At 40.3% G+C, this 17,321-nt stretch overlaps 1 protein-coding gene across 1 annotated transcript; it reads right to left on the reverse strand.

Annotated features, from left to right (window-relative positions):
• Positions 1-299: 299 nt before the first annotated feature.
• On the reverse strand, positions 300-16,615 carry ell2 (elongation factor for RNA polymerase II 2). The gene is made up of 12 exons (XM_017715129.2): positions 16,324-16,615; positions 11,617-11,664; positions 10,851-10,972; positions 10,576-10,739; positions 7,088-7,347; positions 4,117-4,241; positions 3,911-3,977; positions 2,561-3,170; positions 1,668-1,728; positions 1,275-1,446; positions 924-968; positions 300-803 (listed from the first exon to the last, which is right to left on the reverse strand). Exons 1-12 carry the CDS (start codon positions 16,450-16,452, stop codon positions 687-689), a joined length of 1,920 nt encoding a protein of 639 aa, XP_017570618.1. The 5' UTR covers positions 16,453-16,615; the 3' UTR covers positions 300-686.
• Between the last annotated feature and the right edge of the window lie 706 nt (positions 16,616-17,321).

Consider the following 17,321-nt stretch of genomic DNA (forward strand, 5'->3'; position numbering starts at 1 on the left):
AGGGTCCCGGCAGGAAGGGAAGCTCACGGCTCTAACCCCCCCCCCCCCTTTCCTAACACATACTGGCTCAGCCGCCCCTGTGCAAAAGGCTTCAGGAAGTCAAATACATACTGTATTGTAAGGCCCCAGGTATTGCAATGCATCCAAAAAAAGGAATCTAAATCTTATAATCATCTGTGGACTCTCTCCTCCTTCCATTCAAAATAAATAGATCTTCCTTTTTCTCTTTTAAATACAGGTAGCTATAGATATAATATTTTCTTTTCTTTGAAAAATGTTTAATTCTCTTCTGTTTTTTGTCCTTTTTTAATAGTCCTTCCAAAAGGAAAAAAAAAAAAAAAAAAAGCAAAACAAAAAGGCTTGCAAAGAAAGTGATATCCCCCTGGACATGCATGACATCATTAGCAGGAAGAGTGGCTCTCTTCTCTTAAACAGGCAGTGGCCGGGAGGGACATCGCTTCAGAAAAAGTGAAGAATAAGGGGGAAGAATGTATAATGGAAAAGGGAACAATAACTGAAATGTAGATTTGTAAAACATTGCTGAAAGGGAGTGGGAAATGGGCGAAGGTAAGAGGGGACATTTAGGAAGAAAAAAAAAGCTGTATGATCCCCTTGCTCCCTCTGGCTGTGGTCGTTAGGCTCTGGAGAGCTCTGAATGGTTGCAGGCTTTTCTCGGGCTCCAACACCTAAAGCCATGACTGTGCCCTCCGCTGGTCAAAGTCAGCAATCAGCCTCTTGATGTGGGCCAGCTTGTTGTGCAGATATTCACAGCGTTGCTTCTCCTCATGGTAGTTTGGGTTGTGCTGTAGGCAGAAAGGAAGCACAATTAAATTCTAATAAATATTGTATGCCTTAAAAACTGAGGCTGTGTTTTTACAGATATATTCAATCATGAGTGACCTGATATTTATGTTTTAACTTACTTGTTTCACTTTCTTGTATTCCTGTAGCACCTCTTCATGCACCTCCTACACAGGGAAGATATTTGAAGCCGTTTATTTTGAAGATTTCATATGCCCTCTATGTGAAATTTGCATTCCCAGCATAAAGCGTTGCAAAGTATTCAGCCTTAAGCACTACAAAGCTGAAGTAAGTGTGGAAAAAAAGCCAAATGTATTATCATTCAGAAACGATCCAATTTTGTGAGCAAGGACTTTTACTTTGTTTCAGTCTTACATAAGGCCACTCTGTATGCGTGTGCATGTATATTCTATATTAATTCACAAAGCACATTAGAGAGCTTCTGGGACTTTAATCCATGGATACACTCTGACCTGGTACTCTTTGGTTCCAGGCAGGAGGCGTCTGCACTGGGCGTCTAGCTGAGTGAAGCGCCGTGTTATGCTTTCCACGCGAGCATGAAGGACACGGTACTCATCATACTCAGCATTGAAGTCGTCCTTGTAGCGCTGCCTCTGGTCTGTAGACACTACCGCAGTGTACTTACTGCAGAAGATGAAAAGAACATGCATTTAATTGGTCTGCAACGTAGAAGTATTTGACTAAACATTAAATAAAGTACTACTGTTGGAGGAGAGATGCTGTACAGATTAAACAGTCTACAGAGAGTGATGGTGCAAGTACTTTGATCTAAGCAAAACAAGCAGCTACAGAGAGCAAACTCACCCTAGGGACAGTGTCATCTACAGAGATCTACTGAAACTTACGCTATGTAATCGGGGATCACAGGCGTGGAAAGTTCAGTGAAGTCAGATTTGCTTGTTCTGTCTATGGAGAAATCAAAGTTATGACATAAGACATCTGCATAGTATGTGTGAGTCTTTACTCCTCAAACTAATGGCATAAGGCATACCTCTCCTAGAAGTTCATAGTTCAAAATAGAAAACAAAATTAAGCACTGCAGCAACAATGCAGATGTTCACTGAGCTACCATTTCAGATTGATAAAGCTACACAGGCAGTAACCATCGGTGTCTATAGACTCATTTGTGTTTCATAATACCCACCATGAACATTAGGAAGGTGAACAAGGTGAAATAGATAAAATTTCTCTCATGCTCCACGATTTGCATCCTGAAGGTATTTAGTAGTTGTGTTCCCCAACATACACTTTTGTGTGGTTTTATGGATCATAAGCAGTTCTAATAAATTTTCACATGACTATGTTCCAATCACTCTTTTTACCTTACAACTGAAATACTGGCTGACTCAAATACTGACCCAAAAACAATCCCATAACTTTCACTAGGCCACATTGTGTGTTATTTCCCCTAATATGTTAAGGTGAGCAAATAAACAGTAATTTGAGCACTGAATTCAAAACAGGCTGTTTCTGTAGCTCAGTTTCCATATGAGGACTGCATGGACCAGGAAGTTCCATCGGTTTTGAAACTTTACCATTGTTTACATACTACACTGAATAAAGATGTTTCAATAGAGCAGAGAAAATGCACTCATATAATATGGACCCTTTAAAAGACTGCACTGCCAAATGTATATTCTTTATTCTAATCCCTATTAGCTTCCACACAGTGGGTTCTAATGGACCACACAGTCCCCTATGCTTATACCTACTGAAGAGAGAAAATTACAGTACTCACCTTCACCACGTGGTTCTGCATCAGAAGCAGGGCTGTGGATGGTGGTTGGCACACACCTCTCCTCAGTCTCAGTGCGGTGTCTCTTCCGGGGCCTCTCGCTCTCCTCAGCATGGCCCTCCTTGTGTCTCCCTCTATCCTTTTCTCTCTCCCTCTCCTTATCTTTGTGCTTCTTGGACTTCTTTTTGGGCTTTTTGCTACTGCTGACTGCTGAAGACACGGCAGAGGTGGGGAGGACAGAGGATCTGGAGACTGAAGATGAAGAGGAAGTGAGGGGGGGCTGACTGGGGGGGCTGGGTATGAGGGTGCGGGAGGCATAGCGTTCGGTTTCCTCCCCACATGTGGAGCTCTGGTCCAGAGGCAGGTCCTGTGTTCCACGGCCCTCTGGCGTGCTCGGGGAGTTGGAATTAGAGCCGGAGGGGGGGTGAGAGACAGGTGGTTGGGAGGAGGGTCCTGGACAGGCTGCAGTGACCGGCGGTGCAGATCTCTTCTCCTCAGCTTCTGTAGGGGTGCGCCGCTCTGATGAGCTAGGAGCTCCTCGGTTACTAAGGTGAGAGATACGTGGCCTCTTCGGCATTAGAGGGTCAATGAAGTCACCCTCAGGCTGGCGCTTCTAAACAGGGAAAGAAATGTTAAATCAGTAAACAAGCAAAGTAAGTATGTACTGGTGTAGAATGTCTGGGCAGATAACAGTTACCAATAAACAGCATCCAAGTTGTGGCGACACCAATAATAATAATAATAATAATAATAATAATAATAATAATAGATGTGAAAAATCGGGACGTTTTCGTATTAGATGAGTAAGGGAGGCTACTTTCTCAGATAAGCTACTGAGCTTCCTGGACCTAGCTAGCATCCTCTACCGCAGCAAGCCTAGTTAGTGACACAGTCACGCCATCTCTGCTTTCTCAATCTCGTCTTTGGCAACACCATTCATGTATCCAAGCTGCCAATTTCTGACTTTTCATGAAAAATAATGGCTCCTCCAATGGTTTAATTGAGACCTGTGCACATCCATAATACATTACTGTATTTAGATATTTATCAGGCATTAAGACTTTGGCCCAAGGACTATTATTGATAAAGCAGTGGTGTTACTGTCTGGGCAGAGAATCTAATTTTCCATGTGTGAGGTAGTAACATTTCTTTTAGTAAGCTAAAATTCCAATAATAATTACTTATTCATAGACAAATAATATACTGGCCCCATTCACAGACAAATAATATTCTGGCCTATAGTGCCCCTCTAATGCAAAATGCATATCGCACTGATTAAAGCATGCATGAGTATAAATTACATTATCTTTGTGAGGGAGTATAACTCATTTGGAATTGTGTTTTTTTTTATACCTGTGGTGACATTGGTTCTTTAGGAGAACTGCTGGATGAGAGTGAATCTGCAGGCAGTCCTAGTTTACTGCAAAAGACACAAAAACAGGATCAACTTCACCCAGAAAATTCACATTACTTCACTGAGCCCTGTACTGCTGGCTCTCCGATTCCACATTGTCACTTCTGAAGGGTCGTTTTCTTCTCTGTGCATACTGAGCGCTTACCGAGCCAGAATCCTGTCCAGCTGAATACGCTCATCCTCTGAGTATCCTGGCCAGTCCCTCTGGACCTCACGGTAGATGAAGTCCCTTAGTGAGTACGAGTTATCCTTCGGGTTAAGATTGGCAACCTGACAAAATGACAATACACTGCAATGAGAATATTTTACATTTAAGTCTCTTTTCATGCCGACTGTGTCCCACTTCAAAACGGCTCACAACAGGTTCAAAGATGAGCCATACTTGTAAGTAGATGTTCTCCCCTAGATTTTGTAATGTGTTGGATGGCTATCTAGAGGTAGCAGGGAGGAATGATGGCAAAAAAGCAGATCCTAGTGATTTGGCTTTTAAGTATTGAATAGTACATGTAGGATTGTCTGAGGGTGTGTAAAACGATTTAAAATTGGTCAATTTTCCGAAAACTGGTATTGTGGATAGTCTGACATTTGTTTTTATTGCCCAGCTAATTTAGGGGCCTGGCAGTCCTAATGCAATATAAACTTGAATAAATGTGACTTACAACTAAACATGGCTATGGTCTTCTACAGTAAAACAATGAGCTTAATGAGTATAATATAAATCATTAAGCAATAACTGCATAAATTGTACCATGAACACCAAAAGACAGTGGATAAACTGCTCAGCATTCAGAGGAACCCCTGCAACTTTGTTTCAGCATTAAAACTTCCCTTTAAGAACAGTCAGGACATGTCTGCATTTGTATTGTTTTGAGAAAGGGATTGCAATGACTTTTTTTTGGAAAGAGGAATGGAGCAAATTTGTATTCAGATTTGTATAGCCAGATAGAAACAGAAGTGCTGAACTCTCTCCTATTTCATGAGCAAGATGCAGGTCTTTTTAACTCTTACTTGCTACACAAGACAAAACAGGCAGTCCGAGATAATCTGAGATCTTATCCACAAACGGCCAGTGTGGCTGCAGGTTTTCGCTCAAAACAAGCTGGAGCACACCTGATTACACCTAATTATCAGTTGGTTTCAGTTGTTAAACTGCTCATCAGATAATCCTTGTTGGAATGAAAACCTGCAGCCACACACACACACACACGCTAAAGTGTAGCAAGAAACAGTGTCCAAGATAAAGAAACACACACAACCAAATAAATAAGGAAGCCTAGAGCAAGCTAAATAAAGCAGCTTCTGACTTTCCATTCCAGGAAGGAGACATTTTCAGATTCTTTTCTCTCTCTTCAATCAAAACAAGGAAAAGCCCCAGACATTCGTTTTTGCCTCAGAATCACTAACTAGTCACTTCTAAACAACACAAACTGCCCTGGAACAGCATGCCTGAAAGTTCTCCAGTGAAACCAGTGGAAGGAACTGAAAGCGCACTTGCTGGGATTTCCCCTGATTCAAATCCAACCCATTACTGTGTAAAGAGAGAACCTGTCAAAAAGAACACTTCATCCATTCAGTCCTTTTTGGTCAAACAAACAAAAAAGCATTCTGTGTGTACTTTAAATGTTCAAAGCAATAAAAGTAAACCTTGTTTACTACAAGCTGTATACCATGTCCATGTGTTGGTGTGTACAACTAACCATTTTAATAATCTTATTTTTATTGCAAAGCTGAATAGGCAGACAGATGTAAATATGTTTGTAATGAATTCAAAACAGGTAGATTTTGCAGTTTACTATCTGTATATGAACTACATAGACTGGAGAATGAAGGGTACATTTTGAAACTTCAACAAAGTTTACATATTCTTCCAAAAAGTGTAGAAAAACTAATTTTCTATTAAATGGCCCTTTAATGCATTATTGTAATACACCTTGTACATTACATCACTGTTTTTGAGTTAGGTAGCCAGGCTGCTTTGATTGAGTTGAGTTCATACTTGAACAGAAGTTCCACAGACTTTCATGCTCCTCTCTGAGAAGTTTACCTTGCCCAAACAAAAATCAGCAATGAAAGTCCATGTGATAATGACTTATCAGTTCACTCTGTCTTTTGAGCAGTGATGCGTTTGTGCTCCGGTAGTTTCTCTCTGTGCTGTTTTGTGTGTACAGCAGTGACTCCCCAGCCACATGCCCTTACCATACAGAGCTGGATAAACATCAACACTGCATTAATACAGCTGGAGTGTTCTCACAGCTAGAGAAGCTCCAGAGGGAGAGTGGAGCCCGTTTAAGATTCAGTCATCTCTCTCCATTTCTCATCTTCTACAAGGTGTGCCTCTCATCACAAACTGAGCAACTTCTCCCTCTCGGCAAATCTTTGCCTTGGACCCCTGCTTCCTCCCTTCATCTTCACTTGCCATGTTAATATTCCTTTAATATTCTCCACACTATCTACACATATGCAGAATCATTTTGCTGATGAAACTGGACAACACTAAGATTCTATCAAGCCAAAGCTTCTTAAATTAAAACTGAAAAAATCCTGCAGATAAAGCACCAACATTACTAAGAAGACTGTTTTACATTATAAGCTGAGGTGGAAAAAAAGTGATTTCGATTTTAACTCATCTCACTTGACCTATAACAGCCTTTACAAAGAATACTAACAGTAGACAAATGTTTATCGTTACTATAGCAATACAACCTGTAACAAGATTAAAACAACAAATGTGAAACTTTTTTTTAGCACAAAGACATGTTAACACAAAACACAGGAAGAGATACGACTGAAAAACAAGAAAAAAAAAGTGCTCATTAAGGAACCCAACAAAAACGTTAGGAATTATGAGAAGCTCCACTCCCACTGTCACAATATTTATATCAGACTTAGTTTCTGCGTTTAAGAAATTTGACAATTGCGAACTGACAATTATAGCTGACAATTCTTCATTAAATCTCACGAACATCCATCAATAAAACTAAGAGGCTTTCATTTTTAACATTATAACCTGATATAGGTTGATATAGAAATTTTGATTACCAGTAATATTAGTGACATCTTCATGTCAGGTGGGCTCCACCATCTATCTGGTCTCTTCACTGGTGTTGCATGCTTACCTGTTGTAAAGTGCTTCCCAGCGAGTTACGGTCCTTCTGGCTAATGCCGTCTCGCTGTAACCTGGCCAGGATCTCCAGCTTCTTGTAGGATCGCAGCGCCAGCAGGTGGAGGATGCGGTCCCGGTACGGCCTCTGGGACACCGGGTTGTTGGTAAGGCACTTACGGATGGTGTTGGCTGGGTTCATAGGGGTGGACCGTTTCCGCTCTGGAACTGGGTCAGGGGCGGCGGGAGCTGGCTTTCGGATCTGGGCAATTTTACCTGCACAAATAGAGAAGCATCTGAGAAAAGTGTCTACAGACAACCAAAAGCGGCTTTGCATGAGGAGTAGGGTAATCATAATTAGGGATGCTGAAAGTGCCACCCTTCTTCCCTTTGATATTAACATGGTGTGAATAAGACTCAGAGGGGGTTGCAATGAAGTCATTAAGACAAGCTGTCCCCTGGGCCAGGTAGTGCAAGTGCATAAGATGTCACCTTTCCTCAGGAAATCATGACATTCTCAAAAAGCTCTTTAAAAGATTAGGAACTGCAATTCCCACCCTCTCTCACACTCACTCTGCATTTCTTGAGCATCTGTGTTTGAGCAGCCAGACCAAGCAAGTCACACACACACACACACACACACACACACACACACACACACACACACACACACACACACACACACACACACACACACACAGTCTCAGGGCTTGTCAATCATGAAATCCTGACATCAGCAAATAATAAGTCATGTCCAATTGCCTTGAGCTCCACACGGACACCTGATCATTGCAAAAATGTAAGTGTGAACATAATATCTGGTTGATGACTCCAGTTGTTTCACCTTCAGCAAAAAGCCACACAAACCATTTAGCATTACACTTAATAACTACTTCTATAATCTGTTAATGCATCTATTTTTTTTTATTAACTGACTAATAATTATCTAACCCAACAATAAATAACAATAGCAAAGCAACAATAGCAAAAAAAAATGCAAATTTGAAGTGCTTTTGTTTACATGACACATTTATTTCCATCCTAAATTCATGTACTACCGTACTTTAGAATCATTTACACCAACCTAACTCAAGCATCAGAAGTTAAGAACCAAAAGTAAGACTGAATATAATAGTCACAAAGAAAGCTCTAAAAACTTCACTGGCTATCTGCAATAAACAATGTGTTTATGATTTTATGACAGATTTTATGTGCAAATTGCCAGACGTAATTTTTTTTCATAATATTTTAATTTTTTCGTAATATTTTAATTTTTGTTTTCAACCTGAAAGCATCTTAAAACCGATTTAATTACATCTGGCACACTTTCCATCCTTCTCGGAATTACTAAAATGTACGTCTCTTATATAAGATGCTCTTTTTTAAATTAAATGGCTAAATGTAATATTCGGCTGTGTTGGAAAACAGAACATTTAATGGAAGAGACGAACATTTTAGTCTCACCCACCATCTGTGGATACTGACTCACCAGCAGTGGGAGCACAAAAACAACAAAAAAAAAAAATTCCTGAAACTCAGGTCATATAGTTTTGTTTCTGCACAAATGTCATACCACTGTAAAACATACATACACATACATATATACACACACACACACACACACACACACACACACATATATACACATACATACATAATATATATATAGACCCAAGTGTATAGTGTATTTTAAATATGTCAGAATTAAGACATACTATTACACCAAGCTAGTTAAGTGCAGTCAAAATAAAATGAAGACATTCATTTACATTTCTTAAGGGATGATTGATATTAAGTGATGAATACTAGTGTGTTCTTTCCTACATACATCAACAAAACAATACATAAATTCAGCACCTTTTTCATTACAGCGTATGACATTTACAAATTAGTTTATAGTTATAGTTTATATTTAACAAAACACAGTTGTGTGTTGTGAGCTGGGAAACTCTGAAAGAAACACACACAGATGACATGAATCTTTGGCTTGTTTTTGACACACCCTTTCTGACAACAGGCAAAGTGACTCCAAAGAAATTATTCAATAAATCCAGGCAATATTGTATCATCTGAACTTTGAGGCTAGCCCACATGTAATCTACTCACAACCCTCTGTGTCACAACTGAGTACTAGGTCAGCTCTCATCTAGGGGTGAGTGATATGGCAAAAATACAATACGCTGCAACCTTTAGTTTTCCTGAGGTTTGCCAAAAAGGTAAAAGATTCCAGTATTGCCAAAGGAAAAAAAAAAAAAAAAAACTCCAGTAGTGTCAGATTTATATATATATATATATATATATATATATATATATATATATATATATATATATATATATATATATATATATATATATATATATATATATATATATATATATTAAAAAAAAAAAACGATAAAACTTTACTAAATTACTGATTTTTAATAAAAATGTTCCACACACTGAACTTAATCTAAATTAATTATACTCTTTGTAATGAAACATGCAGTTGCTCAGTGATCTTTAAGTACTGACAATATCCATGATCTGCTCGGAAAGAATATTGAGATGTAAATTATATTGTCCACCCTTAGTCTAACCCATGGCACAGCAAGTGCATAATTCAAAGAAACAGACTATACTCAAATTAAAACAAATCTAGAATAAATAATTCCTATATAAATGTTATTAAAAAAAAAAAAAAGAAGAGCAAGTTTGACAGTGATGCCCCACAGTCAGCTGCTACATGCCCCTTCACTCCTTTTTGCTCAATTCAACACTTCGCTACTCCATGCAAATGCTCCCCCTCCAGCAGCTTTAGAACACAGAGTCCCTGAAACTGCCTTTTCTAGTTTACAGCACAGCACTGTGGTCGCTGTGGTTGGAAGTGTCAGGCCTAACCTGTCGGCTGGAGCTTCACAGCACTGGGATGAAATGAGCTCAGTGATCCCTCAAGTTACATACAAAACTCCCTCCAGGGACCCGACACTCGAAAACAAACCATGATGGTAATAAGGCGTTTCAGTACGAAATGAGACTGAGACAGCACGCTGACATAAGTGCAGCATGCACCTTGTCGGATCTGCAGCCAATCCGCTCCTGCTGATCTTTTATTAGTAAGAAAGTGGTGCTTAGACGCAACAGTGAGCACAGAGAAGAGGAAACCAAAAAAGAAAACAGAAAAGTCGAATGCAAAATTGCCAGTTTCACGCTTAACGTTTTCAAAGCAGGTGTTTCAGAGTGACAGTGCAAACCCGCTTCACATTCTGAACATGACTCAACATGCTCAATTTTATAGAGCACACATCAGCATTCATGATAGCAAACATCAGTGTCTGTGCTGCAGTGGTGATCCATAATATGTAACTGGGTGTCAGGCTAATCCAACCTGGATTAACTCTTACTTTCCGCCTTCCCTGACGCTAATTCACATTACTGCTACCTTGCTTTGTTTTTTTTGTGATTAGGCATGCACTGTGCAGATAAAAGGACTTGCATGGTGTTGGGCTAAAAAGAGCCATCTACCTCTGAACTGCCCTCCTGGTTTGATGACTTTGGTGCCCCTCATGCGCGTGTCCTCTTCTGCTTGCGTCATCCGCTCTTTGGTCATCTGGTAGGAGTCGTTGGTGGCACGCACTGTGATTTTGTCCTGAATCGTCCCCATAGATGACAAATTGGAGACCCCAGAGCTACATTTGAAAGACAGAGGCTTGAGACCCAGAATGCTTACATTGCTTTAATTTAACAAAGCTGAAAAGAAGTTTTAAACTTTTGACAAAAGTGACTACACTGCATCTTACCTCGACACATACTGTTTGATGCACTCAAAGCTTCCCTGAGGATTGTCCTTGCCGACATTGGACAGGTAAAAATCAAAGGTATGAGATCCATCCAAGACATCCGTCTTGGGAATCTTAATGCACTGCAGGGTTACAAACAGGACAGGATAAACTTGACTGACATTGTTCACAAAACTGTACATGTCTGACAAGACAAGAAGGACCCCGAAAAACCGAGAAACTGAATGCATTTCCAAAACTGATTCCTGATTGGGATGGGCACGAGTAATCGATTTACTGTGGAATCATTACGTGACAGACATGTCTGCAGCGCTTTTATTTTAATTTGAAACATGACAAATATCCATGATTCAGCCATTCGGGAAAACTGGCTAATGTTAGTGTGGTTTGCACATTGCTTTATCTGCACTTAGTTACTGCAGACCAGTATATCGCATTGCTGGTCCCTCATGCAGCTACATCAGAGTCAATTTTAGGCAGAATGTGAACCTCAGTGCACACACGGTGTGCAAGGTCAGAGGTTAACCAGCCATTTTCACAGATGAACTGAGAGCTGACAAGCCTTAGAATAGCCCCTCAAGCCAAAAGCACCCTACTCAACGTCAGGACCGCCATTAAGAGAGCACTCTGACCGACAAGCACACTTCTGCCCTGGAAATAAACTGGGTCGTAGTTGGACTGCTCATGCAATTCTACTGTCAGTACAGTACTGTCAGTTTTCCCCCTCAGTCTGGGTCCGTTTTCGTGGCTGGAATCATCCACCTACCCCTTGTAGTCCTTGGAAGTGTATTGTTGGCCGTGAGGACGGTACATTCTGTAAGACAAAAGAGAAAGTAAGAGAAAGTAAATATTACGAATGAACAGTTAAGCAACAAAAACAGACATTCCCTCTTGGCTCTACAAATGACTTCATATGAAAGCTGAATAAACTAATTTATTTATTTTTTTTTAGAAAGACAGAGGGAAGAAGATTTGAGTCATCTTAGCTCAATATTTCAAAAACTCCTTCACTGAATAGATCCAGAGAAGGCTCGAAAAGAAGAAACACTGCACTTAAACAGCAGCCCAAAGCTCATCACAACATTTTTGGCAATAAATAACTATTTTACACCAAAAAAAGAATAACGATACAGTAGTAAATATTCAAGAACATGTTTAAAGGATAAAGTTTGACAGTTAATTTGCACCACAGATGGAAATCTTATCAACCAGATCTCTAATCTCACAAAACTTTATATACTTTATATATTTATGTTTATATATTTAAGTTATGAGAGTACTTGTTTACTCAGACATTGAACTCCATCCACACAAAATGTACCCATTTAAAAACAATGCTGGTTGTTTGCAAAGCAATGCTTATGAAGGATGCTCCTCCACTGACACAAAACTGATAAGACAGAAACTAGGACTCTTTAGTGACCACAACAAGTCACATCTGTTTATCCTGTGAATAGAGGACGAACACTGGATGAAATATCTGCACAGATCCAAAAACTAGGATCTGGTTATTAGCCTATATGATTAGCCGTACTAATTCCCTACATGTGCTTTTAACTAAAGACTCAAGCTTGGAGCAAAGTCTCTAAACTGAACCATAAAGTTTCCATTGCTGCAGAGCAAAATAAACAGAGGCTATTTTTAACTTGATTGCAGCACAGGAACAACAGAACAGCATTTAAATGGCTCAACCTGTCAAAGCTTAAACAGCTACAAAACTAAAATCTCCAGTGCGCTGATTATTTCTTGCTTAACGTGTTGAACCTGGGGAAAAGCATGAATGACCGCAAAGCTAGCAGTGCAAGAACTTCAAATATTTATTCCTCCCTCTTTCACTCTCGTTTATGCACAAATGGCACTAGCGAGTGTCCTCACTTATATTCAAATGACTATACAGAGACCTTTTCTCTACAGACGCTTGTACAACCAGATCTGTTTCACATTCCCCAACCCCCAAACACTCTCTTACTCCACACACATCCACACAGCGCTGATCACATTACAGAGTAGCAGGGAGAACCAGGCCCAGACAGCTCTCTCATGACTGCTAAATCACCACATAAGACCAAGATGAATATGAGAAAGACACAGACAGCAAAGACAGCCAGCTAAGGTCTAAAAGGACTTGCAACCTCAGCCTTAACAAGCTAGCCGGCCGGGTGTATATTGAAAATAAATCCCTCTCCCTTTCTCACACAATGTTTGGAGCTTAAAGAGGACCAAAACACATTATAGGCCTACAGTGCTGTCATACAAACATGAAGGAGGAGTTGACTCAGCACTTACTTGCTTAGGCTGCCCCTGCTGTTCTCGTCATCTCGCCAGAGAGATTACTAATAATTAACAAATGCTCTACATTGGAAGGAAGCAGTAAAAGAGAGCAGGCTACCCCGAGATCCCTTGCAAAGACAAAATAGCAGCCACAGAATTCCAATCAGGACATTTGTAATATCATTAAGGATACACTGATATGGGACTTGCAAATACCTGGATTAATATTATAGAAAAGTGTGAATGTGTTTACATAGGATTTAAAATGCAGTAAAATGAATAAGATTCATAAGACTTTAGCATAGTAGCCCAGTACCACCCAAGTGTTCTGTGCTTCCGGGAGATAGATAGATAAATAAATAACTAAATAAAATGTTTAATCAAATCTTGGATTTATTGGTCAGTCAAATGCTGATCATTTTTAAGCGGCTCTCTACCGTCACGATTCAGATATCATCGTGCATCGCTAAATATCTTATTGCCAAATAGAGAGCTAGACGCGAGTTAAACATAGGCTACTAGGGAGTACGTGCCACATTTCCCTTCCAAAAGGAATGCACACATTCCAATGCACATTCACAGCAAACTAAGCCTACTGCCAGCTCAATACGCAACCCTGCCAAATTCATATCAAACACCTACTGTTTCCACACCACAAGGCAGGACGGAGCAGTCCTACATACTCTGGGGTTCGGCCACCAGCTTTAAACCTCAGAATATGCATGTTTTAGACTTGAAATTCTACTGCAGACAAGAGCATTTTCAAATGGTCCAATTTGTCTTTAGTAGATATTCAACCTTTTTTGAACTCTGTCATATTTAGTGTTTAAACCCAGCTCACTTCTGAGAGTGTTTAAAGGTAAGCAAACCTCAGCCAACCAACTGGGAGATGAGTGTTTAGTTTGACAACTAAGGCCTTGTTCAACTGGCTGACCCCACTGGCACAACATAAAATGTTTAGCATCTGAGAAAAGCAGTCAGCCAAGGTTCTATATAAAACCAACATACAACGCAGAAGAACCATTTCACTATGCAAAGAACCATCTGAGCATGGACTGGTTCTAAACAGAACCATTGTCTTTACTGAAGAACCATCTTTTCTACATGTACAGTTACCAAAGTACTAAGGCCACTCTAATGTCGAATGGATTGACTTATTTGAGTTCAGTCAAGTTTTTAAACTTGCTCTCACTTGGTTTGAGATTTAGAGACACGCTGACTAATTTAGCCAAAGGTAAAGTACACAAGGTTCCCAAACAGCAATGCACAGACTGCAGGACTTCAGATAAAGGACCAAAAAGGCATCTTTTCTAGCATGTGGATGCGTGTCCTGAATGGAGAATGTATAGAAATCATGGGTTCAGTTGTTTCAGGCTCGAATGACATTTCTCACTAGCAGAGAGCAGGTTTTAGAAAAGGCCTGCTGTAGCTTTAAGTCAAACACTGCCTCGTAAGCACTTTGACCAGTGTAGCGCTTTAAAAATTCAGACAATGCAACTCTTCATTGAGGCCACCTAATTTCTCCCCCGTTAAGCTACCGTCCACCCATTGTGTTTGCTATTGAGCGGATAGAAACGGCGAGAAAGGATTCATGAAAACTTTCGATTTAGAGAAAAAAAAAAAAAGATTTAGCAAGCTAAGAACGTGTTCGTTTCCTCTTCGCCTTAACTGACAAGCCGCAAGAACGTATAGCCACATATTGGTGTCTTTTGCACTAGGAGATTGTGCCGAAGCTGAACTCAGCTTATTAGACTTTTCGCGTTCCACCTTAAATGGTGCAGCATGTAAGTTCGAACAAGAAACCTTGGCGAATAGGATTGTCTTTTTACGTGCACCTCATGTTTGCTGCAATGACACCGAAAATTACCTAGTTAACTAGGTAACATGGCTTTTACACAGAAACTGAGCGTGCTAACTTAACAGCTATAGTCAGCTAAACGAACTCTATCCCACTCCACATCACCAACTTTGCAAACTAGCTAGCTTATGTGCCTCACCGCCACCTTTAAAATCACATTTAAGTTATTTATCTAATGTTTTCGCTAGTTTGCTCGTTGATGGCCAGCGTTAGATAAAACTGGTTTAGTCTGGCTCTCGCGTAGCAATAGGATATCCAGCTAACGCTAGCTTGCTACCTCACGGTAAACTCGGAAGAAATACGTAAACTCCCCAAATTGATAACATTTCCAGCTAAAGGTTAGATAAGGCGGTTTGCAAACAAATTTATTTCCTCGCGTCAGGCAGGAGGAATCAGTTAAGCAGGCTAAGCTAGCGTTAGGTAGTTAACCTAACTAACGTTAGCGAATCAGCTAGCTTAGCTTTCAACTGCCAAGTTGGGAAGAATAAAGTGAAGCTGGACAGCAGCCAAGCTCAAGCTTTGTCTTTATATTTAGAAACGTTGCTGTGTGCGCAGACCATTCGGAAGACACAAACCCATAGCTTGCCAAGTGTTTACAGTGACAGAACTGGATCAGATGGCTAATGTTTTCAGAAACATAGCTTTTAGCTATGTTAACGTTTAGCTAACCAAGCTAGTTCACTTTTCCTTACCAGCGCTAGCGTACTGTTAGCTAGCTCAGAGCTAAGGGTATCACGCCAATTTAATGCCACAGACTTTTCCCCGATACTCTCCCTCTTTTCAAATCCCTGGGCATCGGATAGAATAACGTTGTGATTTTATATCCATTCTTTAGCCAGACGTCAAGTCCGGAGCGAGTATGTGACTGAACGCTAGCTTAGCTGACTGCAGTCAGAATGTCGGCTAGCTAGCGAACTAAGTTGACAAACAGCTGATAAAGTTATCCCCCTAATTTGACAACCCTGTATAAAGTTTACGCGCAACGTAGCTGACTGAGTACATAAAATACAGGTTATCCAGCTAATTAACATAACTAACATTACAGGAGGCACAGCTCGCTAATATTAGGATTGCAGAGCTGGCATTTCAGTGGTGACTTAACGCTACTGGCTGGACTTTTCCAGTCCAGTCATCCATCCTTTACTTAAACTTGTAAATGTTTCCAAAAATGACAACAGTTTAGATTCAATGCCACGTCGTTCTGTTTGTTATCTTACTTTAAAAAACACAGTGATTTGTGTGTCATTTGAACTTACTAGCCGTGCATTAGTGCGTGGCACTGCTGTCTCTTCTCTCGTATGAAAAGTTAATCGATATACATATATTTTATTCCTTCCAGCTTACCTTGCAGTTTTGGTAGTTTTCTAGCGCTCGTATGGCTGTCTCTGTCAGTTTTACATGCAAAACGGTGATCCTGTCGGCATTTCGGCCACAATTTAGCCCATACCTCCCATCCTCAGAGAGAGCGGCCATCTTTACCACCCTGCCACCATAGTCCCTCTGTCGGAGGCGCAGCGCTTCTCTTCATCCGCGGAGGGAGGAGGAGGAGGAGTTGTCCCGAGTCTCGTTTTCTCCCCCTGTCATTCCCTACAGCCAAAACCTTCTCTGTTAGTCTGCAACGGCGAGGAAGCAGAGCCGCTCATCACAGCGATCACCGGTACTCGAATTTTTAAAAACCGATCTGATGATGATTATGATGAAGAATTAACCTCATCGGTTTACGCCATAGTCAAACGTCATAGCGACTTCACAATGACGACACGAATAAATGAAACTCAATGATGTCAAACGTTCTCTGTGATCATCAGTTTACCTCATACTACCCTGACAGAGGTGCGAATCTGTGACGTTAAAACTACTTTAATGGTCCTCGTCATTTTGCCATCTTTGTGGCCAATGACATCACCCACAATTGGTATTCAAGTGCTTGTTAACTGTAATTATTTTGTACTCAGCACTTTCCCTTATAGTTCCTACATTACTGCCCAATCATTATTAATCATGGGAATTAATAAACGTCTCATTTCTGTACACCAATCGATGCTGATTTGACTAGAGCTGGGCAGTATGGCAATATTTATCCCTATGGTGATAAACTACATGACAGTATGCTTCTTTGAGTATCATCAGTTCTTTTAGAAACGCTGACATCATAATTAGTGCTGTTTAATTGGAATTCTTACAGCGCAGTATGTGAGATGTTGAATTCAAATCATTATCATTGTTTTGACTGGCACTTCATTGACTTTTAGTTTGTTTTTGAAGTATCGTGATATATTTTTTCCATATGGCCCAACTCTAATTTTGACCATATTGTGGTGCAGCTGAGCCTGGCTGTGTAC

The sequence above is a fragment of the Pygocentrus nattereri genome, chromosome 16 (assembly GCF_015220715.1).
Source record: "Pygocentrus nattereri isolate fPygNat1 chromosome 16, fPygNat1.pri, whole genome shotgun sequence".
NCBI lineage: Eukaryota > Metazoa > Chordata > Actinopteri > Characiformes > Serrasalmidae > Pygocentrus > Pygocentrus nattereri.

Bases quoted from the DNA above. Each gene is read 5' to 3' on its own strand.
- ell2 (XM_017715129.2), bottom strand. From the start codon at position 16,452: ATGGCCGCTCTCTCTGAGGATGGGAGGTATGGGCTAAATTGTGGCCGA. The intron at 10,740-10,850 runs GTAAGATGCAGT...TTTCAAATGTAG, and splicing joins ATCAAACAGTATGTGTCGAG to CTCTGGGGTCTCCAATTTGT. The intron at 969-1,274 runs GTCAGAGTGTAT...TTCCCTGTGTAG, and splicing joins CTGGAACCAAAGAGTACCAG to GAGGTGCATGAAGAGGTGCT.